This window comes from Propithecus coquereli, unplaced genomic scaffold (assembly GCF_000956105.1).
Source record: "Propithecus coquereli isolate 6110/MARCELLA unplaced genomic scaffold, Pcoq_1.0 Scaffold83, whole genome shotgun sequence".
Taxonomy (NCBI): domain Eukaryota; kingdom Metazoa; phylum Chordata; class Mammalia; order Primates; family Indriidae; genus Propithecus; species Propithecus coquereli.
The window spans coordinates 5,982,254-6,005,473 of NW_012154507.1; the positions used below are offsets into that span (position 1 = coordinate 5,982,254).

The 23,220-nt window shown below is 36.7% G+C and overlaps 2 protein-coding genes across 2 annotated transcripts in view; one reads left to right on the forward strand and one right to left on the reverse strand.

Moving 5' to 3' along the window:
• The window catches only part of NID2 (nidogen 2 (osteonidogen)), a 59,418-nt gene extending 52,197 nt beyond the window's left edge, over positions 1–7,221 (forward strand). Inside the window, exons 17-22 of the mRNA XM_012663803.1 lie at positions 386–515; positions 1,032–1,203; positions 3,770–3,927; positions 5,220–5,343; positions 6,209–6,321; positions 6,532–7,221. Coding sequence (XP_012519257.1) covers positions 386–515; positions 1,032–1,203; positions 3,770–3,927; positions 5,220–5,343; positions 6,209–6,321; positions 6,532–6,542 — 708 coding nt within the window. The 3' untranslated portion in view covers positions 6,543–7,221. The remainder of the gene's footprint in view (positions 1–385; positions 516–1,031; positions 1,204–3,769; positions 3,928–5,219; positions 5,344–6,208; positions 6,322–6,531) is intronic.
• A 90-nt stretch (positions 7,222–7,311) lies between these two features.
• On the reverse strand, positions 7,312–22,879 carry LOC105825886 (chromosome unknown open reading frame, human C14orf166). The gene is made up of 8 exons (XM_012663804.1): positions 22,628–22,879; positions 20,872–20,996; positions 18,352–18,451; positions 13,475–13,561; positions 11,956–12,044; positions 9,812–9,880; positions 7,760–7,808; positions 7,312–7,644 (listed from the first exon to the last, which is right to left on the reverse strand). The coding sequence occupies exons 1-8, from the start codon at positions 22,686–22,688 to the stop codon at positions 7,490–7,492; spliced, it is 735 nt and encodes a 244-aa protein (XP_012519258.1). The 5' UTR covers positions 22,689–22,879; the 3' UTR covers positions 7,312–7,489.
• Between the last annotated feature and the right edge of the window lie 341 nt (positions 22,880–23,220).

The window sequence follows — 23,220 nt, forward strand, 5'->3', positions numbered from 1 at the left end:
TTTTTACTGTCAACTGTAACAGCACTTATTGAGGGGCTTACTGTAGGCTAATTACAGATTGGGACACTTTATAAGCATCTATGGTATTCATTTTTATAGCAACTATAGGAAGTAGGTGCTGCTATTAGCCTTGGTTTGCAAATGAGGAGACCAACGCAGAGAGGTTAAGTACCTAAAGTTACACAGCTATTAAATGGGTAAGTGTGGGTTTGACCCCAGGGAGTGGGCCTCCAAAGCTAACATGTCCAGCTGATCTGTTCTGCTGCTTGCAAGACCACTGAGCAAGGTTGCTCACTACAGCCATGGATGAGTGAGGCAGCTGAGTGTGAACTCAAGAAATTTAAAGAATCCTAATTCTTCCAATTCTGTGATTTGGTACACAAAGGGCTCCATAGTCGTTGGAATCGATTACGACTGCCGGGAGAGGATGGTGTACTGGACAGATGTTGCTGGGCGAACAATCAGCCGTGCCAGTCTGGAACTGGGAGCAGAGCCTGAGACGATTGTTAATTCAGGTCAGCAGCTTCACTCAGCAGACTCTGCATTTCATTTGATTCTACTAAGTCCTCACTTGCCTATTTTATGCTGAAGTCTCCCCTCCATCTTCCTCCAACAGGGAAGGTTAAGTTCTAGGCAAGTCATTTTATTGAGCTGTACAAGACCAGCCGCTCTGTAAACAAACACTTTCACACATAAGGAATGAAAAGGTGATTCTTACGTGAGCCCTTCTCAAAAGAAAGACTCACAGTAAGAATTCAGGGTGTGGCGATGGTTTATTCTGCCTAGCCCCAGCACTGTGGATGCCTGGTGCCGTCAGCCTGGTCTATTAGTAGGTAGGTCTATTAATCTAAAAGAAGCTAGACGTGGCAGAAAAAGTAACAACAGGACCTGTTCCTCTATTAACCTGGTTCTTGGGACTCAGACTGTTGGGCATTCTTTTCTCTTAAGCTGTTTAAACAGCAATCTCTCTGCTACAGGTTCATCCTTCATACACTGCAAATGCTCCAGTCCTGGCTTTGCTTTATTTCCAGGTCTGATAAGCCCCGAAGGACTTGCCATCGACCATTTCCGCAGAACAATGTACTGGACAGACAGTGGCCTGGATAAGATAGAGAGGGCTCGGCTGGATGGCTCTGAGCGCAAGGTCCTCTTCCACACGGATCTGGTGAATCCCCGCGCCATTGCTGTGGATCCAATCCGAGGGTCAGCTGGGCTTCTAATTCCCTTCTGTTACTTGTACATCCTGATTTAAACCCTTGGATTTTAAATACAGTGTGGGGAAGGTCAGAACAAGACAGTAAAAGCTCAAATGCATTAATTTAACAAAGATTTATTGAGGATCTAGTAGGGGTCAGGCACTGTTCTAGGCAAAGACAAGGTCTGTACTTTCAGGCAGCTTATATTAGGAGGAAATAGGACCGTGAACAAACAAAAATATTAGACTGTAATGTGATGTGTAGTGAACTCAGTATTGTGAGAGACTGGGCGCTACTCTGGATCAAATGATCAGGCAAGGAGATGACGCTTCATCTGGAAGTGAAGTGGGTCTCCTTCAGCAACACATTTTTAGAAACCACGGAGTAAAGCCACAGTAGGGTTTACCTCCCTTAACTGGTGAGAGTAACCAAAGCTCACACACTGGGCATTTTCTCTCTCTGGCTTCATTTTTATTGTAGCAAGAGTCAAGATAAAAATTTTCCCTGTGACGATTATTAAAGTCACCAGCTGGGACTACAATATTTCAGTACTTGTTAGAACCAGGGAGCATTTTTATACCTTGAGAAACTCTTGCCACATTTATGTGGAGCTTCTACCAGATGAAATTCTGGAGAAGCCCTTCAAATCAGCGAAGAAAGTATTCAGCTTTAATTTTCAGCAAAGTGTCTTTTGATTATGAAATAGTTAGTGCAAAGCCTCAAAGGTAGTTCTGAACATTGGGGTCTACACACTGGGGAAGGTGTATCTTTCTCTATTCCAGTTGACTTAGCCACAAGAATTAATAGCTCTCTTTAAAACCCTCTTTTTCCACAGGCTTGCCTTTCTGACATTTGGGAGGTCCCTTATTCCATTCTTGATGCTTGACCTGAAACTAGGGGGAGCTGCCAGGCTGTGAGCAACGACACCTTGGTCATGTCTCCATGGTCTGGGGAAAAGGCATACTTTTAAGCTGAAAGCCACATCACAGCCATGAGTTTAAAGACCAAAAAAAAGTAGAATTTTGTTTCTTAGTCACAACAGCAAATAAGTGCTAAAGGACTTAAAAAATAATTTTTAATGAAAATAAACACCCTGAGCCAAGTTTGAATGTAACACAGTTAAATCTTCCTCAACAGCTTAGTGGAATAGTCATTAAGCCTTCCCGGGTATTTCTCATTCATATTCTATAGATTTTATCCTTAAAACTTTCTTCCTTAAGCAATCCACAAATGATAGTGTGGCTGTGTGTGCTTGTTCAGTACTTAATGTTTTCAATGATCTTGAATCATTCTGGGGAAGGAGACAGACCATGAATAAGAAAGCAATGATATGCTCTACCATCTGGACACCTCCACCTTAGCACAAAGTGGAAACTACTTTCCGGCTTTTGTTCTCAGCTTTCCTCTGCTTCATCTGTTGGGCATAAGGGATGAAGTTCATAACAGGGGTTTGAAACCTATGAGTTCTTCCTCTCCCTACTTTGAGGTTCTCTTTAGCTCGACTCATTCATTCAGTGCTCCTATGGCTTTTATAAAACAGTATTTTATAAAAAGTGCTTTCATCACTTCTGCTCTAACCATAAACCTGTTTCCTTACATATAACCTATTTCCAATTAACAGAACCATATTATTTTCTAGTTATCTGTTAAATGATTATTTTACATTTTTAACAAGGCATTTAAAAGATAAGTGCCTCACTTAGAGTGTTTCCATCCCTGGGTGCCAGGTACAGGCCAACTGAGATTCCCCTTCAGTAAGTGCCAAACATCATTTTCCCTGAAAGAGACAGTTAAGAACAATTTCCCTCTCAAATCCCTGGCCCAAGTGTCAACAAGTTCCATAGTTTCTATGGCTAAGCCGTTCCTAACAACTGTATTTCTTTGCATTCTAAGCCCAAGATCCAATTCAAGATTTCAGCAAATTAAGGGTTTCTGGGCAGCTGAGTCAGGGGTGTCTCAGAGGCAAGGATTCTCATACTTAGACAATAATGACTTCTTCCACATAGTTACAATTGTCAAAAAACCTAGTGATACAGGTAAAAGGAAAATATGGCTGTGTATTATTTCTATGTAACAAATTGCCCCAAACAGCTTAAGACAAACATTTCTTGTCTCTCAGTTTCTGTGTCAGGAATCTGGGTGCGCCTTAATGCAGTGTCTTTGCACAGTACCTCCCAAGGCTGCAGTCAGCTATGGGCTACGGTGTAGTGATCTCAAGGCTCAGCTGGGGGAAGACCCACTTCCAAGCATGCTCCGGTGGGCCGTTGGCCAGGGACATCAGTTCCTTGGCACATGGTCCTCTTTATAGGGTAGCTTGCAACATGGCATCTAGCTTCCCTCAGAGGGAGTGAGAGAGGGCACCCAAGACAGAAGCCACAGTTTTTTGAAACCTAATATTGGAAGTGACAGCACATCACTTCTGTGTACTCTGCTCACTAAAAGCAAGACATTAAATTCAGCCCAAAGTTAAGGGGATTGCTTACGGCTGTGGGGATTCAATGGGGGCCGTCTTAAACGCTGCGACAGGCTGTATGGCTATTCTTTTACAATCTTGATTTTTAATTTATCTACAGCAACTTGTACTGGACAGACTGGAATAGAGAAGCTCCTAAAATTGAAACTTCTTCTTTAGATGGAGAAAACAGAAGAATTCTGATCAATAAAGACATTGGATTACCCAATGGTTTAACCTTTGACCCCTTCTCCAAACTGCTCTGCTGGGCAGATGCAGGTAATACTACTGGTGGAATGCAAACAGATAACCCTTCATCACAGTGAGTGTGAGCACTGCACTAGATTTTACTACAAAACCAAAGCCTGTAATTTTAGATCCTTTTGGGTTAAATAAATTTTTAACAGTACAGCACATAATCTACTCCTTTGGTCTGTAAACATTTAAAGAATATTTTTAAATGGTCCTTATAGTCTTTGGTGGGGAGAAGGAGGTCTGAATCAGGCAGTTAAGTTTGTACTGCTTGCCTAACCTCAACATGAACACTCAGCATACTTTTTAAGAGTTAAAAAGAAATATTAGACACTGTGGAACTGACAAACTTAGACATATAAATGGAAGTTATTTTTTTTGGCCAGTATAACTTATCTATAAACATCTATTCCTCTAACAGTATGTAATTATGCCAAGGACATTCTTTGAAAAGTGATATAGCAGGGTAGCTTCCTTCAGTAATAAATCTGGGTTGCTAATACCCAGGTTTACCTATTTGTTGTGTGCTTTTCATTATTAGCATAACTGAAAAGATGCTATGTGTCTTTTTTTATATTAAATAATACGAAAAAGACTGTTCTTAAAGAAATATAATCTAATTAAAGGGACTAAAATGCAGACAGATCACCTTTACAACTCATCCAAAACAAATTACATTTTAAAAGAGTATTTGAAATTTAAGCCAGGGCTCCATGAGAAATTTGAAACTTGGAAATTCTTGGTTTAGCTATTGTAAAATTTGTAAGACCGACTCCTTTACACTAAAAAATATGAGCCATGTTACCATTTTAGTTGCTTTCCTTCCTTTCCACTGAAAAGATAATATATTCTTTAAAAATATATAAGGATTTTTGTTAAAAGGTTGCCTTGGCTATCATACATTGCTTACAGAGGGCAAGTATTTACTCAGATGTTAGGTTTACAATTGATAAGCTAAGGTTTGAAATCATATAAGTTATAAAAATACTTATCTCTAAAGTCCTGCTTTGGAAGAAACTTCACCAGATTTCAGTAAATGCAATCCTTTCTTCCAAAAAAGGTTCGAAAGTTTGAATCTCTATTAAAAACTGAAATGCTATTCAACAAACTGGAGATTAATAATAGAACAGGGAATTTTAGAGTTGCTAATTTGTATGATTACAATGGAAGTAAAATATCCTATTTCCTATTCTACTAAGACCTTTGTTTCTTTTGAGAAGGAATTTATCTGCCACTGTCATTTTTGGCAGAGCAGCTTTTCTTTTTTTTTCCTCCATGGTGTGAAAGGATCTGATTTTCCCCCTTTAATGTTTTAAAAGGAACCAAAAAACTGGAGTGCACACTACCTGATGGAACTGGACGGCGTGTCATTCAAAATAACCTTAACTACCCCTTCAGCATTGTTAGCTATGCAGATCACTTCTACCACACGGACTGGAGGAGGTGAGAACAACACACTCTGGACAAGCCTGAGAAGGCAGACTGTTTTGGAGAACATGCTACTTGTTTTACCAAAAATTAATTGACACTAGTAATTAAGTCCTCTGCTGAGGCTTTTGTTTCATTATCTCATTAACAGATAACATCCTTCAAGTGTTATTGCTTTTGAAATTGTGCCTTTACTTCACCCAGAAATTTAATGGTATTGCTCTCGTGTAGCTTAAAAGTGGCAAAGCTATTTGGTAATAAGCTATCTAAAAAGGAAGCACGTTAATCTAAATCTGTTCTTCAGAGAATAAAAGGCTACCTTTAAGTGGCACCATGAGGTGTATTTTTTCTTCTTGAGACAGTTTCTTCTTGAGACAGTCTCGCTCCATTGCCCTGGGTAGAATACAGTGGTGTCATCACAGCCCACTGCAACCTCAAACTCCTAGGCTCAAGCAATCCTCCTGCCTCTGTCTCCTGAGTAGCTGAGAGGTGGTGTGTGCCACCTAAATTCATTTTTTTAAAAAGATGTGGATATATTGTCTACCAAGGAAAACAGAAAATACTATTTAGACTAGTTCTCAAATGAGGAACTGGGGAACATAAAAAGTACATGTCTAGGTCCTCTCCCCCATCCCCTGTAATTTTGATTTAATTGGTCTGTCACAAGGCCCAGGAAACAGTATTTTAATATTCTCATGTGATTCTCATGTGCAGCTAGCATTGAGAACAACTGATTTTAGACCCGTGGTTCTCAAACTTCAGTGTGGCATCAGCATCACCCTTGAGCAGAGATTTCTGTTGAAACTGACTTTGTATCTTAACCTTGTATCTTTTTTACCTAGTGATTGACTCTCCATGAATTCATTCTTTCTGTTATCAGGGATGGTGTTATATCAGTAAATAAAGACAGCGGTCAGTTTACTGATGAGTATCTCCCAGAGCAGCGATCTCATCTCTACGGGATAACTGCGGTCTACCCCTATTGCCCCACAGGTAAATGGACAGGCTTCATCATGCTCCTCTGGATTAGCAGGGGGAGATACATATAAATAAAAATTGATTACCCTTGGCTCAGCTTACCCCTGCTGCCACTATTGAGAGCTCTTACATCTACCTAGCTTAACCATACACAAAATGAAAGACATGTGCTGTTGCAACTTAGTTATAAAATACTCACCTCCCACCCCTACTCTACCCTCACAGGAAGAAAGTAAACAGGACAATGTAAAGGTGGAGTTGGAGTTTACAATAAGGACCTGGACCCAAAAGAACACGTACTGCAAACAAAGGCGAAGAAAGTGGAAAAGGAATTGGCCATGAGAAGTTCCTGGACATACAAGATGAACATTTGTAGTGCAAAAAGACTAAGTATATTTTGTGAAAAGTTTATACCTCAATCTTTACTACTGTATCTTTAAAAACAAACAAAGGTTGTCATTGCAAGTTTTAAAAAAATAGAATCTTAATTGTTGCTTATTAAAGCAACTTTTTGTAAACATCATATTTAAAAGGTCAAATTCAACTAAGAACCAATTAGAGTTTAAGACTCTAAATCTGAATTTTGCTATGGATTCTTTCTGGCCAAGAAAATGTGATGAGTATGAAAATATACAATCCTAAACTTTGACATAGAGAAGGCAATGCAGAACTCATGGGAAATGACCAATTATTTATAGTTTCCCAACAAAAGGTATTTTTTTTTTTTTTTTTTTACCTCTGCATCAGTGCATTTCTATTTATATCAAAAGGTGCTAGAATGATTCAATCTGTATTTTCTGATCCTTGTTAATGCCTCTATAGAAGTACCCACAGAAAATACATTAATAAATACCAAAGACATAACAGTTCTCAAATTTTCTATATTCCAATAAAATATTTTAAGTTTTCCTATGACTTAAGGATCTATATTGTCTCTATGACCAAGTTGGGGCTTGGCATATTACCACAAGAGAAGCAGCAGATTAATTATACATAGTAAAAAGAAAAATTCCACTTTCCCAAACTTTATTAAGGAAAAAAGCAGTGGTGGTAAATCTCTAGAACATTGTCAATTTTCTGGGGATTCCTCCCTTGAAAATGTGACATTTGATTTCCAAACACATGCCCGAGTGTACATGGTTCCCAACTGTACTAAATAGATGAGAAGCTGAAATCTCAGTGTTCATCTTCCAACTTTCCCCAGTCTGTGGTCTGTCTTTGGATCAGCAATAATTGCCTGAACAGCTACTATGGCTTCATTAATTTTTGTCTGTAGCTCTCTGAGCTCTTCTATATGCAGCAATCGTAGAATTTGAGCAGCTTCATTAAGAACTGCATCTAAGAAAAGAACACTGTATCAATATAATTTTTGCATTTAAGACCATTTAATCATTTTTCCCCCAAGTATTCACCAAGTCTCTAAAAACAGTTTAATCAGAACAAAATCACTTACCTCCTGTGTCAAAACCAAGAATATGTTTGTCTAAAGCAACAGGCAAGCCCTTTATTAAAAAAAAAAAAGACAAAATGATACTATATAACAAACTTTTCTCATCTAAAACTATGAAAAACAGCTAGGTACTCTGTTATTTTTAACTTTCAGGTGTAGTGGCAGGAGGACTAATAATTTTCTGTTTAAATTTATCTTGGGATGAGCAAGTTCTTCCATATTAACAACCAATTAGGAAAGAAGGGCCCTGAAATGCACCAGGAAGCTCTATAGTCCACCCAATCCTTTAGACCAGGCACGTAAAATAATACATCTGTATTGAAGCCGGGCTTTGTCACTATTTCTATGGAGAGTTCCATTTTAACTACGGTAAGCAGTGTACAGGGAAAAATAGGACTTTTATATTACTTTCCTAAGTTTCTTTCCGAGTATATTCTTTACAAACTGCACATTTTTATCAACTTTCAATAGTTCATTTGGAAATTACTTTGAAAAACTAAACCATTTAACCAGTCAGCAGCTACAGACATATCAAAGATGGTTACTTTTATGATACCAAACTATACAGACTTCATAACAAAAAATGAGGACAGGCAATCTGGACTTTCACTGATTATAAAGTCATTACCAATAAAAAAAACACTACCTATACTTTCAAAGATACAAGCTGTCACTACTCAAATGCTTTAGTCACTGCTCAGTATTTGCCTAATCTATTAATGAAAACTTGCCTAGGCTCCATCTGTTTTAAAATGGCTAATAAGTTATATGTATGAAAGGTACAGTAAGCAAAATTAAAGAGAATTGTATTGAGTGGCTTTATATGCTGGTCTGGTCCCAGTGGCTCCATTTTTCCCTGCCTGCCAAAAGACCACCAAGGAATAGCTACCGCTGAAAATTACCACATGCCTCATATACTAGTTACGAATGGTTATAAACAAGTACACTAAATTATTATAGGGTGGTATCTTTTGAGATGACACTAAAATTAAGATTCGGAGCACTGAAAATAAAACTAAATGTTAATTTGCAAACCAGAGCAAAGAGATTTGGCTATGCCCTTATTTGCCTGCCTTTTAAACCAAAGACACAGTTTTGCTGAATGAATGAATGATTTTATTATGCCAGAACAATTTACTGTCTGTTCTATAGTGTGGGTGAAATAAGCTGATCTTTAATCTAATTTCCAGTGGCCTGATTCATACATAATGAATAAGCCAATAAGATCCTTTAGATGAAAAAGTGTCTTTCAGAGACATTGCCGGGCCTGCCTAAAAGGGTCAGAGGACAAAAGACATTAGGAGATGGGAGTGGGGACCCAAAGTCCAGAATGGTAGTTGTGCTAGAGACACTATCAAATACTTCTAGCTACTGCTCATCCTGAGGACATTCTCTGCACTCACAATGGAACTTTGGAGATATTTTTGATTATATCGGAATTCCAAATATCCCTAAAGTATTATCTTTAAGGGGAAGGTAGTCATGGTATATAGCTTTCTCAGCCTACAAAGCAGGACTGAAAGATGGTACTGTTTGTCACCTGTACCATGAACCTTATACTACAATAGAGCCCTCTACCCCTTCGCCTGGGCAGACCAAAAAGCTCATACAGACCGCCACACATGGAACCTTGGCCCCCACCCTCCACAAGAACACAGGCTCTGAAATCAGACTGCCTGAGCTCTACCACTGATCAACTAGGTGATCTTAACCAAATTACTTTCCTGTTTTATGCCAGGAAATTAGATGTGCCTTGGTAGCCTTTCTGAGGTATGATGTGAAATAAACATGAAGTTCATTTTTCAATGAAAAATGACCCCCCGCCCCGTGGCAGGCACACCGTAAACACTCTCTGATATTAGTTATCAGCTCTGCAAGTGACTGAATACATTCAATTTGCTTAAGAACCAAATTCATTTGCACTGAAGTAAGCTATCCTCTCGGCTGTTCTAATGTAGAATGAATATCTTAAACAGATACATGCAAAGCTTAAACTAATGGCAATACCAGGAGAAATTTTCATTAATAAATCATTTAGAATTTATAAAAACATACCTCTTTTGTTTGATTTGCTTTAGCAACTGCATCCTGTGTCAGGCGCTCCTGAACCAAAATGCGAATTGCCTAAAAAACCCCAAAACATTGTTTTTACTAATTATAGGCTGTTTAACTGCCATCCTTTCTTCTCTGAGCCTAGAGAATAAGGATGCTCAGTCTGATGAGGTTAGAATTATCTAGTTGAATTAATAAATTAAAAATAAAAAAAAACCAAGCTGTTGTAATGAAATTTTTCACACTTTTTTAATATTTAATAACATCGAATGATGCAATTAAAAACATTTTTTGTATTGGTGATACATGTCCCTGGTTAAAAAAAAAATTTTGTAAATATACAAAATACTATATATTTTGTAAATATATAGTAAAAAGTAGGTCTCATTCCTACCTGAGCCGAGCTATCCCTCCAGAAGACAATCATTGCTACCAGATTCTTATGTATCCTTAAAAAACTCCATTACCAGTATGTGTATGCATGCATACACCACCATATACATTGCTTATACCTTGCTTTTTTCACTTCACTACAGTAAAATGTTTTCAGACCTTTCAAAGGGATACACTGTTGGTGGTTTTTTATAAATCACCAAGGCATTTCATTATGGTAGGCACAAATGCATGCATGTACACACAATTAAAAAACAAGATTCTTAAAATGGAATTTTAGAGGGATGACAATTACAACTCAAAAATAAGTGAAAACTTGAAAAATTATTTTTAATAAAAACCAAATGGTATATTTGAAAAAGATAATTAAAACAATATTTAACAGTGATTGCAAATGTATTAAACAGTCTGGTTGCCAGTTAATATATTGATTGTTATATTTGGCAAACCTAAGCCTTTGCCATATTATCATGTATTATTTGAATGCCTCTTAAAACAACTGAAAGGGGGTAGTCTAATATGCAGTTTGGCCTAGAATTTTAAAGCTTTTTGTTGTAGCTGATTTATACTTTTTCCCATTGAGTTTTCAAAGTCTAACAAAAGCACCCCAAATATGCTATGCATCGTCTATTTCTCTTCTCACTTAGTTCATGATTAAAGCTGACCTGACCATTGTCGAACTGTTCCAAGACAATTTACATAATTGAGTAAAGAACAAGCCTTTGAAACAGCTAAATTTCACTAACAACAACTTTTTGTCTTTTGGCATCCAATCTGGGTTGAGAAAATCCAAGTTAAGACTCAGATTCAGTATAGAAAATTATAATAATTTAAGAATAGGACAGTCTTTCCCTTGTTAAAACTGACATTAAATATATACAATTCTAAAAAGTAGGGTAAATTATGGTTTAATCTTTTCTGGGTAGAGTCAAATTTAATTATTCAATTTATCCCAAAGTAATTTAAAGTAATATACATGCACGAGGTCTGACTGAAAGCTTTTTAATCTCTTGTAACATCAGTAATAATCTCTAAAATAATTTCCTAATCTGGTATCTTAAGTACCACTCCCCTGATCTACCCCACTGTACTTTCACAAATTACTAGGAATAAATCTTCTGGAGTATATTGTTTTCTCAGAAACAAGAGAACTCTTTCAGATTACTGGGCTCCCTGAAGTGGAGGTATGAATTGAGTGTCCTTATCTAGGATGAAGGATTCAGAAGACATAAACATTCATTTTTCACAGAGATATTGGGGGTATATATTTTTGACCAAATTCACCACTAATTTGGCATTTTCCACTATCTTAATGAATACCGATGATGAATCCTTAAAAGGACTGATTAAACAGAAGCAATGTAAAAAAAAGAATGGACCACAGGGTCAGAGTGCTTAAAATCCCGGCTCTATCACTTTCTGTCATCTTAGACATTATTTATCTATCCCCTTTAAGTCTCCGTTTCTTCATATACGTATAATATTTTTTAAAAAAGGACATTAGCATCTACCTGTAGGATTGTTGGGAGAACTGAATGGGAACATCTTTGCAAAGGATTTAGCACAGTCGCAGGCACACAGTAAACACTCCCTGATATTAGTTATTACTAGACAATCCAAAACAGATAAAATCATGAAATCTGCTTTATGTCCCACATTCCTCTACTGTATTTTAATCAATAAATTTAAATATTTAGAAAATGAAGACTTTTCTATATGCAGCTTCTATCAAGAATCAAGAATATGAAGCTGACCTTAAGCATTACCAGGTAATCATCATGACGCTGAATCTGAAGGAGGTTAGCCAAAGCCATCACACCAGCCTTAAAATCAGGATTATTTACTATAAAAGATTAAAAATGAACAACAAAAACCTTTTATAGCTCTGCAAACACATAATCAGACATATTTGTGAACATATAAACTTACAAAAAACATTTTAAATATTCTAGTAATAACGAATCTCTTAATTTTTAAAACTGTTGCTGACAAGAGGAAAAACATAAAGCAGTGTAGAGTATCAACAATTAGGTAAACTGATGAGATAAATGGTTTTCCCATTACCATCCAGAAGGTTCCAGACTCACGATGGGTGGATTTAGGATTTCTCAACTTTACAATGGGTTTATTGGAATGTAACGCCATTGTAAATTGGGGAGCATCTGGACTTATGATTTTTCAGCTTTACAATGGGTTTATCAAAATATTAAATGTATTTCTGACTTAAGATATTTTTGACTTTGGGATGTAATCCCCTTCTAAGTCGCGGAACATCTGTATTTCATTGACCAAATTCAAAAAATCCAATAAATGACTAATTTAACTCACATTAAGCTTGTCCTGTAAATTTTTCTGCAAGGGCCATTTATGTAGCACTTTTAATCAACATTTCTTCCCAAGGGTATTAGTTTTAATTCATAGATCCCTTCAACGGGCAGCTTGCCAAAACCCTTTCTCTAAGCCTCAGCTCTGGAGTATCCAAGCAGCTCATTCATTCAAAAGGATAACTCCCAAATTATAGGTCATAATGAATCAGCCAGTGAAGAATATTTAACATATCATAATCTAGGTAATTAGAATCTTCATACTTTTAAGAGAAAGAATTACTAAAAGACACCTGGGACTTAAAATAATGAAAAATGTTACCACTTGTCTCATAGTGTCGTTGGATTTTTAAGGAATTTACACGTCCAGGAAGGCAAACAATGACCTCCATGATTAAATACAAATCAAAACCATAAATTACTAGGAGCAAATCAAAGAACAGCATTTGAACATTCAGATATTCATATGCAAGGGGAGGGAGAAAGTACATTTAACTGACAGTAAAAAACAGAATAAAATATCAACATAAATGCTGTCTGCATGGAGCCACCTTAATTTACTAAAACCAAGTAAACTTGGACTTCATTCTAAGCAGTAAAAAACATTTAATGATCGGGCGTGGTAGCTCACGCCTGTAATCCTAGCACTCTGGGAAGCTGAGGTGGATCACTTGAGTTCAGGAGTTGGAGACAAGCCTGAGCAAGACGAAGATCCCATCTCTACTAAAAATAGAAAAAATTAGCCAGGCGTGGTGGTGCTCGCCTGTATTCCCAGTTACTTGGGAGGCTGAGGTAGGAGGATAACTTGAGTCCAGGAGTTTGAGGTTGCTGTGAGCTAGGCTGACGCCATGGCCCTCTAGCCCGGGCAACAGAGCAAGACTGTCTCAAAAAATAAAAAACATTTAAGAAACCAAAACTGTTGATCAATTTTATGCATTTATATACTCACCATCCAAATTGATCAATGGCTCTGCATTTTTACTTGCACTGTCAGCATTTTTTGCATTATCAGGTACTAAGTCCTTGTATTTTTCAGCTATAAAAATAGGCAAAAATATAATCTGTAGAACTGCAACTTGAGGTAAAATAAACACTGCTAATTTACTGAATTTAAATGAGCCAAACTTATTACAGGTTGAGTATCCCTTCTCAGAAATTCTTGGAACCAGAAATGTTTTAGATTTTGGAATATTTGCATATACATAATGAGATATCTTGGGGACGGGATACAAGCCTACACAAAAAATTCATTTATGTTGCATATATACCTTATACACATAGTCTGAAGATCATTTTATATAATATTCTTAATAATTTTGTGCATGAAGCAAAGTTTGTGTTAAGTAGATATATAGGATTTTCCACTTGTGTCCTCATTTTGGCATTCAAAAAGTTTCCGATTTTGGAGCATTCTGGATTTTTGGATTAGGGATGCTCAATCTGTACAAGCAGAAAACAACTTATCCGATCAAAATTAATTTTTGCTATAGGAAATCTAACAACGTGATTGAATCTTTTTGAGTAAGCTAAAATTATTACTGAAATACTTGACACAAATATCTTTTCATTAATATTTCTAAAGGAAATCATTTCAAGCATCTAAATTTTAGGAGGGAAAAAGTATGCTTTTACAGCTTCCTCTAAAACTTGGGGAAGAATAGGAGCAGGGTAAGTATAGGTTACATAAGATTAAATACAAACTCAATAAAAAATTAAGTTTATCCCCAATCTTCTTTTGAATGTTGTATACAGAATCCAAAAACCCTGCTTTCCAAAAAAAAAAAAAAAAAAAAAAAAGCAACACTTCAAATATACCACCATCATATACAAACCTAAAACTTATTTCATGGAAATGTGAAATTCAGAATTCGAAAGGTAGGTTTTATTACTTTCATTGGAAAAATAATAATAGTTAAAAAGAATTCATAAGCAAAACCTCTTAATAATATTTCACTAAACTGAATGCCCAAAATGGCACTTTAGGCTATAATGTTCACATGATTTGCTAATGAAACAAGAGGGGAAAATAAAAGCCTTAAAATTTAAGTCAGACAGGAGTTAGCCTGAAGAGGCTTCCATTGGCCAAATCTGGAGGAGTATAAATATCAAAATATGTGATGATAAAAAGTATTCTGATCCACTGAATAAAATAATCCATATATCCACACAGATTTAAACAAACAAATACACTGGAGAGATGGGAAAGCTCCTCCTTACAGTAGAAAGCCAACAAATAAATGTAGAAGTAATAACTGAATTAGAAAAACACCTCTTGGCAATCATCAACATAGTAACTGATTCAAGCAAGAATCATCAAATGAAAACTTGAGGAGCAAAAGCATACTGACATAGTCTCAAAGTACCTCCTGACAGGTATTACAAAGGGGAAAATAGTAATTTTACAGTGGAGAAACCTTAACCAAGTGATCAAAGCTAACATGACTAGTTATGGGACATATCGCTATCACATATCTCCTGATATTATGCACTTAAAAGCATACATCAACTTTTGTGTTATTCCTAACACGAAGTAAAAGTATAAAAGTATAAATCCTGAACCCGAATCTAATCATGAGGAAACACCAAACAAACCCAAACTGAGGGACATACTACAAAATAAATGTCAGTGTCATCAATCACAAATAAAGACAAGAATTGTTCCAGATTAAAGGAGACTAAAAAGATATAACAACTAAATACAATGCACAATCCAGGTCTGCTTTGGGTTTTTTTTTTTTGCGGGGGGGGGGGTGGCAATTGGTGAAATGTGAACAACAGCTAGAGATAATAGTATTTTATCCAAGTTAACTTTCCAATTTTGATCATTGTACTGAGGTTATATAAGACAGTCATTTTTAGGATATGCACATTAAAGTATTTAAGGGTAAACAGGAATCACCTACAACTTACTATCAAATGGTTCAGGGAAAAAAAAATGGGATGTGTGTCTGTTATAGAGAGAGGGATAAAGCAAATGAAGTAAAATGTTAAATCCGTAGAACATGGGTATATGAAAATTCTTTGTACTATTCGTGCAATTTTTCTACAAATCTGAAATATCAAAAAAGCAAATGAAAACAATTTAAGTCAGACTTTAATCACCTTAATCGACAAGCTAGCAAAAAGCTTTAAAAATAGTAAAGCACAAATAACAGAAATTCAGTGGCTTCAGCAAATTTCAAGTAACTTGAAAGTCAAGAAGGCAATATATTAATTTAAAACCACAAAAGAACATCAGCACCTCCTACTGATAAAGAACAATATTACTTTAACCAATTTTCAAAAGTCTGTTCTTGCAATCTAAATTTTAATAAACAAAACTTGTTTTATAGTTTAGACTTTTAATATGCTCTTGATACCATTTACCTTTCAATTATATATTGATTTCCTTTTCATTTCATATATAAACTTTTTATTAATCCATTAAACCACGCTATTATTGAGAAATAGATGTACTTGTAATTAACTATAGAGATATACGATTATATGGCACCTTCATTGAAGGCTGAAGGATTATAAAAATAGAACAAATGTAATAAACAAGGGTAAAATGGAAATAAATTGAGATGGGACTAAGAATTTATTTGGGAATAGTTGAAAAACACTTTTGATAAACTGGAGAATGCTTTATTACAAATTAGCTCACCTACAGTTCCTACCAACCAAGAGAAGGATAAATAAAAAGACCTTGTTAAAGGTCCTCAAAATCAATACTACATCAAGGCCACAAGGCTTATGATTTCAACATTTATTTTCTAAAGGAAGAAAAGCACAAGTATTTTTTTTGGAAACTAAAATTGAAAGTAAAGAAAGTCTCAAATTAGAGTTTTCCTTAAGATTTTTGCCATAAGGCTTCTGAAATTTAAGTCGGAGGCACTAGCAAAAAACTGATGCTTCAAATCAGTACACGTAAACATTCACATATACTGCATTCATTAAACAACTACTAAAGTGGATAAGCACCTACTGTGTGCAAGAAACTATGTCGGGTACTGTGGCAGACAAAATAATGACTCCCCCCAAAGATATCCATGTCCCAATCCCTGAAACCTGTGTATATGATACCTCACATGGCAAAAAGGACTTGCAGATATGATCAAACTAAAGACGCTGAGATGGGGAGATTATCGTGGATTATCCAGGTGGGCCCAGTGTAATTGCAATGTTCTTATAAGAGGGAGACAGGAGGGTCAGAGAAAGAGAAAAAGATGACAATGGAAGCAGAGTCAGAGAGATTGAAAAATGCTATGCTGCTAGATTTGAATATGGAGGAAGGGGCCAGAGTCAAGGAATGCATGCAACCTTTACAAAGTGTAAAAGGCAAAGGAACAGATTTCCCCTAGAGTCTCCAAAAGGGACCAGTCCTGCTGACAACTTGACTTTAGCACAGTGAGACTGATGGATTTCTGATTCCAAAATAAAACAATAAATTATGTCTTAAATCACTGAGTTTGTGGTAATTTGTTACAGCAGTGAGAGGAAACTAATAGAGGTACCATGTAGGAAACAAAGCTGAGTATTGGTTTACAATTTACTGGGGCAAATAAGACATAGAAGCAAAACAAAGTGGCAAATGACTTAAAAGGCATAGAGTGAAAAGCTATGAAAGTTCAGAGGGAAATATTACTGCTACTAAGATAGCATTTGAGCTGGATCTTAAAAAGATGGGTAGGACTTAGATGTGTAGAGACAGACTGAAATGGCGTATTAGTGAAGGGAAAAGTGAACAAGAAATTCGGGGCAGGAAAAAAGGATATTAACAGGAATCAGTGTTATTCTAGTTTGGCTGGGATGTCAAATATGTAAATACTGGTTGGACACCAGTCACCGAAGGCCTTAAATACCTGGCTAAGGAGCCTAAAATTCCTTTTGTAGACAAAGGGAAATAATGTTTCTCAATATGTAACTGGAGCTGTTCTTTGAAAACCAGAAGTAGCACTTCAAAACAGATTTATACTTCAGAAAGTTAGCTTGGTGGGCCATGCAGTTAAGAATAGAAGGTGACACTAATGGGTGACTAGTTTGGAAGATATAACAATATTCTTGGCAGAAAACACCAAGAGCCTGAATTAGGGTGATGGCAGTGGGAATGAAGAAGATAAGATACAACAGACATGGAAAAAAATCAATGGGAGCAGGACAGGAAGGAAAGGGAGAAGCCAAAGATATCAAAAGGCTTCAAAAGCAAATGATTAGAAGGACTGGGACTGACAGTACCATAAAAGAGAAAAACATAAAACAGAGAGTATGAGTTAAGATAATGTTGGCAGGCCTTTCAAAATAAAATGGGGGAAACATGAGGGGAAACATAAGTTTAATGGAAATTTTTTTTTACTATAGGTACTAATATTTAGAAGCTTCTAATGATAGAAGTATCTGTGATAAGACAACATCAAACATAAGTAACACATTTTGGCCTATGGTGTATTAATGTATATCAGCATTAGACATTTTTCAGTCTCTTGTGAAATTTCCTACTGCAACAACACCCCCAAATCCCATCAATTCTCAAATACTAACAAGAATTTAATTTGAAAGGCCAAGGTGCAGACTACAAAAGATGGAAATTTACCAAAGTAATGTTACTTTGTGAGAAGACAGTCAATTAGCCTTCTCCAGAAGACACCATTTCCAAATTCTAAAAGAAAAATGTAAATATCAATGAAAGACAATAGAATGTACTTCTAACATCTTGTGATAAAAATGAACTAAAGGTAAAACAATATGAGACAAAAAACAAAACTGGTAAGTTCCCTACATCTTCATTCTCCCTCTTTTCTATCTTTCTTCTCTCTCTTTAAAACACACATTCCCCCCAAAACATACCATTATCTCCATATTCAAGTCTAACAGCTAAACCAAGAAGCCAGTCAATTGCTTCTTGTCGATCTTGAATCTTGAAAGGACAGTTAACATCTCTGAGATACTGTGAGAGAAAAAAATTCAGTTTCATTATTATCCTAAAGTCAAGGAACCAAAAGAATGGTACAGTTGAAAGAGACCTTAGTTTGGATCTCTGAGAATTTCTTACAACATTTATATTACTACACTTTTCATGTGATTATATAACCCAAAGAAAGGAAACATTTAAGCGTACCATCTTAAGAAAAAAATGAATTATTTCCTTCATGCTTTTTTGAAATTTGAACTGATCTAGAACAACCTCCTCACTTTATGGATGACAAAACTGAGGTCTAGAGATACTGATACTTGCCAGTGGTTACACAACTTAGATTCGGGACTTGAATCTAAACTTTCTGATTCCAGGTCTCAATACACACAGAACAATCAAATAAAAAGGACAATTTAAAAAAGGAGGAAGTACAAGTAAGTCAATTATTATCTAAACTTTAACTTTCATATTATGGAAATGCCACTGAATAGAGTAAGCCATGTTAACATAGAAGTAGGGTGGGTATAACTGAGTATTTTAAGTAAACATAAGAAGCTATATATCCAAATGAATGTCCTTCAAATAAGCCTCTTAAGACCTTAAAATCTAATTCAGGCACAATGTTACTAGTTAAAACTTCTAAAACTCCCTTTTGGAAATCCTTTCAGGAATAATTAATGAATCAGTAACTTTTAGCCATAACTTATTTTCTAATAAAAAATGCAATACCCTTATTCACAAGATTTGGCTATGATTCAAAAAGAAAATCTACTTCAAACTATAAAACATTTGTCAATACTAAGGATATTTAAAAGATGTAACTCATGATCTAAAAGTAATTCCAAAATAGAAGTTCCAAATATGCTTTAAGCAATGACATAACCATTCCAAAGAAACCAACTTGAAGGATAATATCTGTTTGGGTAAGTTTTGATACATTTATGTTTAACTTATCCTACTTACATGAGAGAATTTTTCTACATTTTTCAAATACCCTTCTACATGTAGAACTTTGTATTATTTTGTACATATGAATGAGCCATAGATGTAATATAAACAAATATAAAATCCTAACGATATATTTCAAAGTCTTAAGAAGCCCACTGAAAACTTCAAAAATACTTTTTTAAGAGCAAAGGAAAATAGTTCAGCAGTAGTAGAGGCGGTGGCAACAATAAGCATACAGCAGTTGCAACGGGCCAAGCCCTTCTGTGAACAGGTGTATCACTCATTAACAAAAAATCCACCCCTATGAGACAGGTACCATTGTTACTACCATTTATTGATGAGAAAATTAAGGCACAGAAAGGTTAATAAACTTGCCCAAGGTCACTGCCCTGGTATACAATTTATACAATCCCCTAATTCATAAAATCACTGATTTTAAGGAGAAAGTTAGGGACCTATCACATTACTCTACCAAATGAAAAATTGAACCCTTTTCATATTTTTAAAGGAAAGTATCTTACTCAAAGTAATATAGCTGATGAAAATGTTTAATATAACTAATGACATTGTAAAATGTGATTTTTATACTAATTTTAAAACAATTTCTTTTTTTCAAAAATGTTACTAAAATTAAACTAAGTCAATGGGAAAATTATTCTAGCCACAAAAATATGATATACACACAGACCTTTTCAGGACTATTTCTACTATACACAAGGCATATCTGTATACATTAAATATAAGCATAAACATGATATAGTTCTACTTTTCAAGCATGTCAATAATGTCTTTTTTAAATATAGGAAATAGTACTATAAATGTATTACTGCTATATTTTTAGTCTAATATAAAAATTCTGATTTTGGCCATTAAATGAAAGTGAAGTATTTACCATTTATGGAATATACGTCACTATTTATTTAAGAAACTTCATGGCCGGGCGTGGTGGCTCACGCCTGTAATCCTAGCACTCTGGGAGGCCAAGGCGGGTGGATCGCTTGAGCTCAGGAGTTGGAGACCAGACTGAGCAAGAGCGAGATCCCGTCTCTACCAAAAATAGAAAGAAATTAATTGGACAGCTAAAAATATATATAGAAAAAATTAGCTGGGCATGGTGGCACATGCCTGTAGTCCCAGCTACTTGGGAGGCTGAGGCAGGAGGATTGCTTGAGCCCAGGAGTTTGAGGTTGCTGTGAGCGAGGCTGACGCCACAGCACTCTAGCCAGGGCAACAGAGCCAGACTCTGTCTCAAAAAAAGAAACTTCATGAAGTTTCTGGAAAAAATTATTTGTATCTAATATTAAAAGCTTGGTAGGAAGAGATAATATAATTTGTTCTAAAATCAAAAGAAACATGGTTAGAAAAAACCTACATCCCTGAAATCCAGCTTTCTTAACACTGACCATTATTATTTATCTTAAAAGAACAAAGTAACTATAAGCTCATCTTCATAAAAATTCTTAGAAAAGCTCTGTGTATTTTTATTTTACTTCCTGATTCATTACCTTTTCAAAGAACTTGGGCCAGTCACTGCTGTGGATGTTTCTTAAATTACCTCTGTCTTCAATCTTGTAGTGTCTGATTTTCTGGTCTTCTAGCCAAACAATAAAGTTTCTAAATTCTGTTTCATCTGCAACAAAAAACATTATATAAAAAGCTAGAAGCATTAGATAAAATGCTTGTTTCTCCACAGATAAATGGGTCCTGTGGAATTTTTTTAACCTTGGAATACTAAATTAACTGAGCCGACAGAAGTAGGAGTTGAAAGTTAGAGACTCTGGAGCCACAGATTAACAATGATCTGTTACAAATCCTGGTCTGAATTCAAATTCTGGGTCCAGACACTTAGTGGTTGTGTGAACTTGGTCTAATCACCTATATTTGCTATACCTCAGATTCTTCAGCTACAAAATGAGGGTAGTAATAGCTTACTTCACAGAGTTGTTACGAAGATTAAATGAAATAAATGTGGATAAAAACAGTGCCTGGCACAAGGTTTTGCCATTTAAATGTTATTAATATTCCAGCTACTTTGGTAGCAGAAGGGAGAGACTGAGCAAAGTTAAATTTATGGCAAATAATAAAAATAAATTATTAAGTAATAAATAGTAATAAAGTATAAGAAATTAAATGACAAAACTCAGAAAGATAGACACTGTGACCATTACCATGTAATGTTATCTGCATATTAAATACATACATTTTTTTATTTAATCCTGCCCATAGTCTTTTGAGGTAGGTAATATTCCCATTTTACAGATGAGAAAATTGAGATCCAAAGATTCAAAACCAGATCTAGGCTCTATTGCCACTAACCCTTTCTTGTTGAAGTAGAAAAACAACATACTGTAATTTGATATGCTTCTACAGATCAATAAAACCCTGCTATCCTGTTTAGAAATTACTTTCAATTCCTGAGTCAAATTCAAGCTTCCATTATGAGGTCTTGAGAATTATACAGTGGTCTGAGTATCACAACTTGTACTTGATCGCTCTCAAACTTACTAGTCTACAACTGGCCAGGAACTATAGAAGGAAATGAGTACTGAAAGGTAGCTGACTTATAGAGTAGCAGTGTTATTACTTTTTTAAATTTTAATGCTGTAAAATCCCAAATAACTTTGTATTTACAATTCGACCTCCCTGTTCATCTACTATTAACTTTTTTGCAAGACCCACACAACGTAATTAGCCCGTTACTATACGTGCTTACCCTTCCATAGTTGGTCCTAGATTTCACTGTGTACTATCTAAATCTCAAACTGTTTCGTGGGTTTTGACTGCCCCTCCACCCAGACCCCTTAGCTCCTGGCAGGCAGTGAACTAGTCTTCAAGTTACTCAGCACCTTCCTCAGAATCCAGCACCATGCTGGCCCATAATAGCAGGTGTTTAAGGTATCGTCCAATTACACGGAGTTGAAGGGTAAGAGCAAGGTTTTCCCTTTTGTGTGCTGAGGAGATAGTGAGTGGGTGGGGCGGCGGGGCGGTGGGTGGTAGTGGTGTATGGAGTTAAGCAAGTGCAGAAAGTGGAGATGCCGAGGCTGGAGTGGGTGAGGGGGCTCCGAAGCCGGGGGCGCGGCCGGGGAGGGGAGGGCGGCTGCAGAGAGCCGAGGTGCGTGGCGGCCCCGAGGATAGGGGCCCAGAGGCCCCCTGGGCACACAAGGCCGCCGAGGGTCCGGAGGGGAGACGGGGTGGGAGCGCCAAGGGAGGGACTTCCGCCCGGGTCAGGGACACGCGACCGGGCCGGGGCCGCCGCCTCACCTTTGCAGTTGAAGCCGGAAGGGTTGTGGTAGTCGAGAGCCGTCAGCTTGCGTCGGAACATGGTCCCCGCTTCTCGCTCTGGTCCCCCCGGGCCTCGGCCGGGAGAGGAGAAGCGAGATGGAGCGGGCGGCGCAGGCACCGGCGACGCGGCGAGAGGGCTGACCGGCGCCGGGACGCTCCGGAATGACGGCGGCCTTCGCCAATCGTCACTTAAGAACGGCGGCCCCCGGCAAATACGCACCAATCGCGGCTCCGGCTGGGAAGGCGGGGCCACGGCGAGGCACGTCGACGCTCAAATAAACTTTATTGTCAGCTTCCCAGTTGTACAATAGGCAGAAAGCAACTAGGAAGCTGGTTTCCTCCCCTTCTTGACACAACGTGCAGAGAATAGTATATAGAGGTTTTTTTTGCTATTGGCTATATTGCTCGTTGGATTATAGAATTACTGTTTAGTAGTTTGAGTACATTCATTCATTTATTTATTGCTCCCCCTACATAATAGGTGCTCTTCTAACATTGCTAATACAAAGACTGAAAAGCAAGGTCCCTGTAGTAAGATGCTTTCAGACTAGTTGGGAGTAAGCCACAGGTAA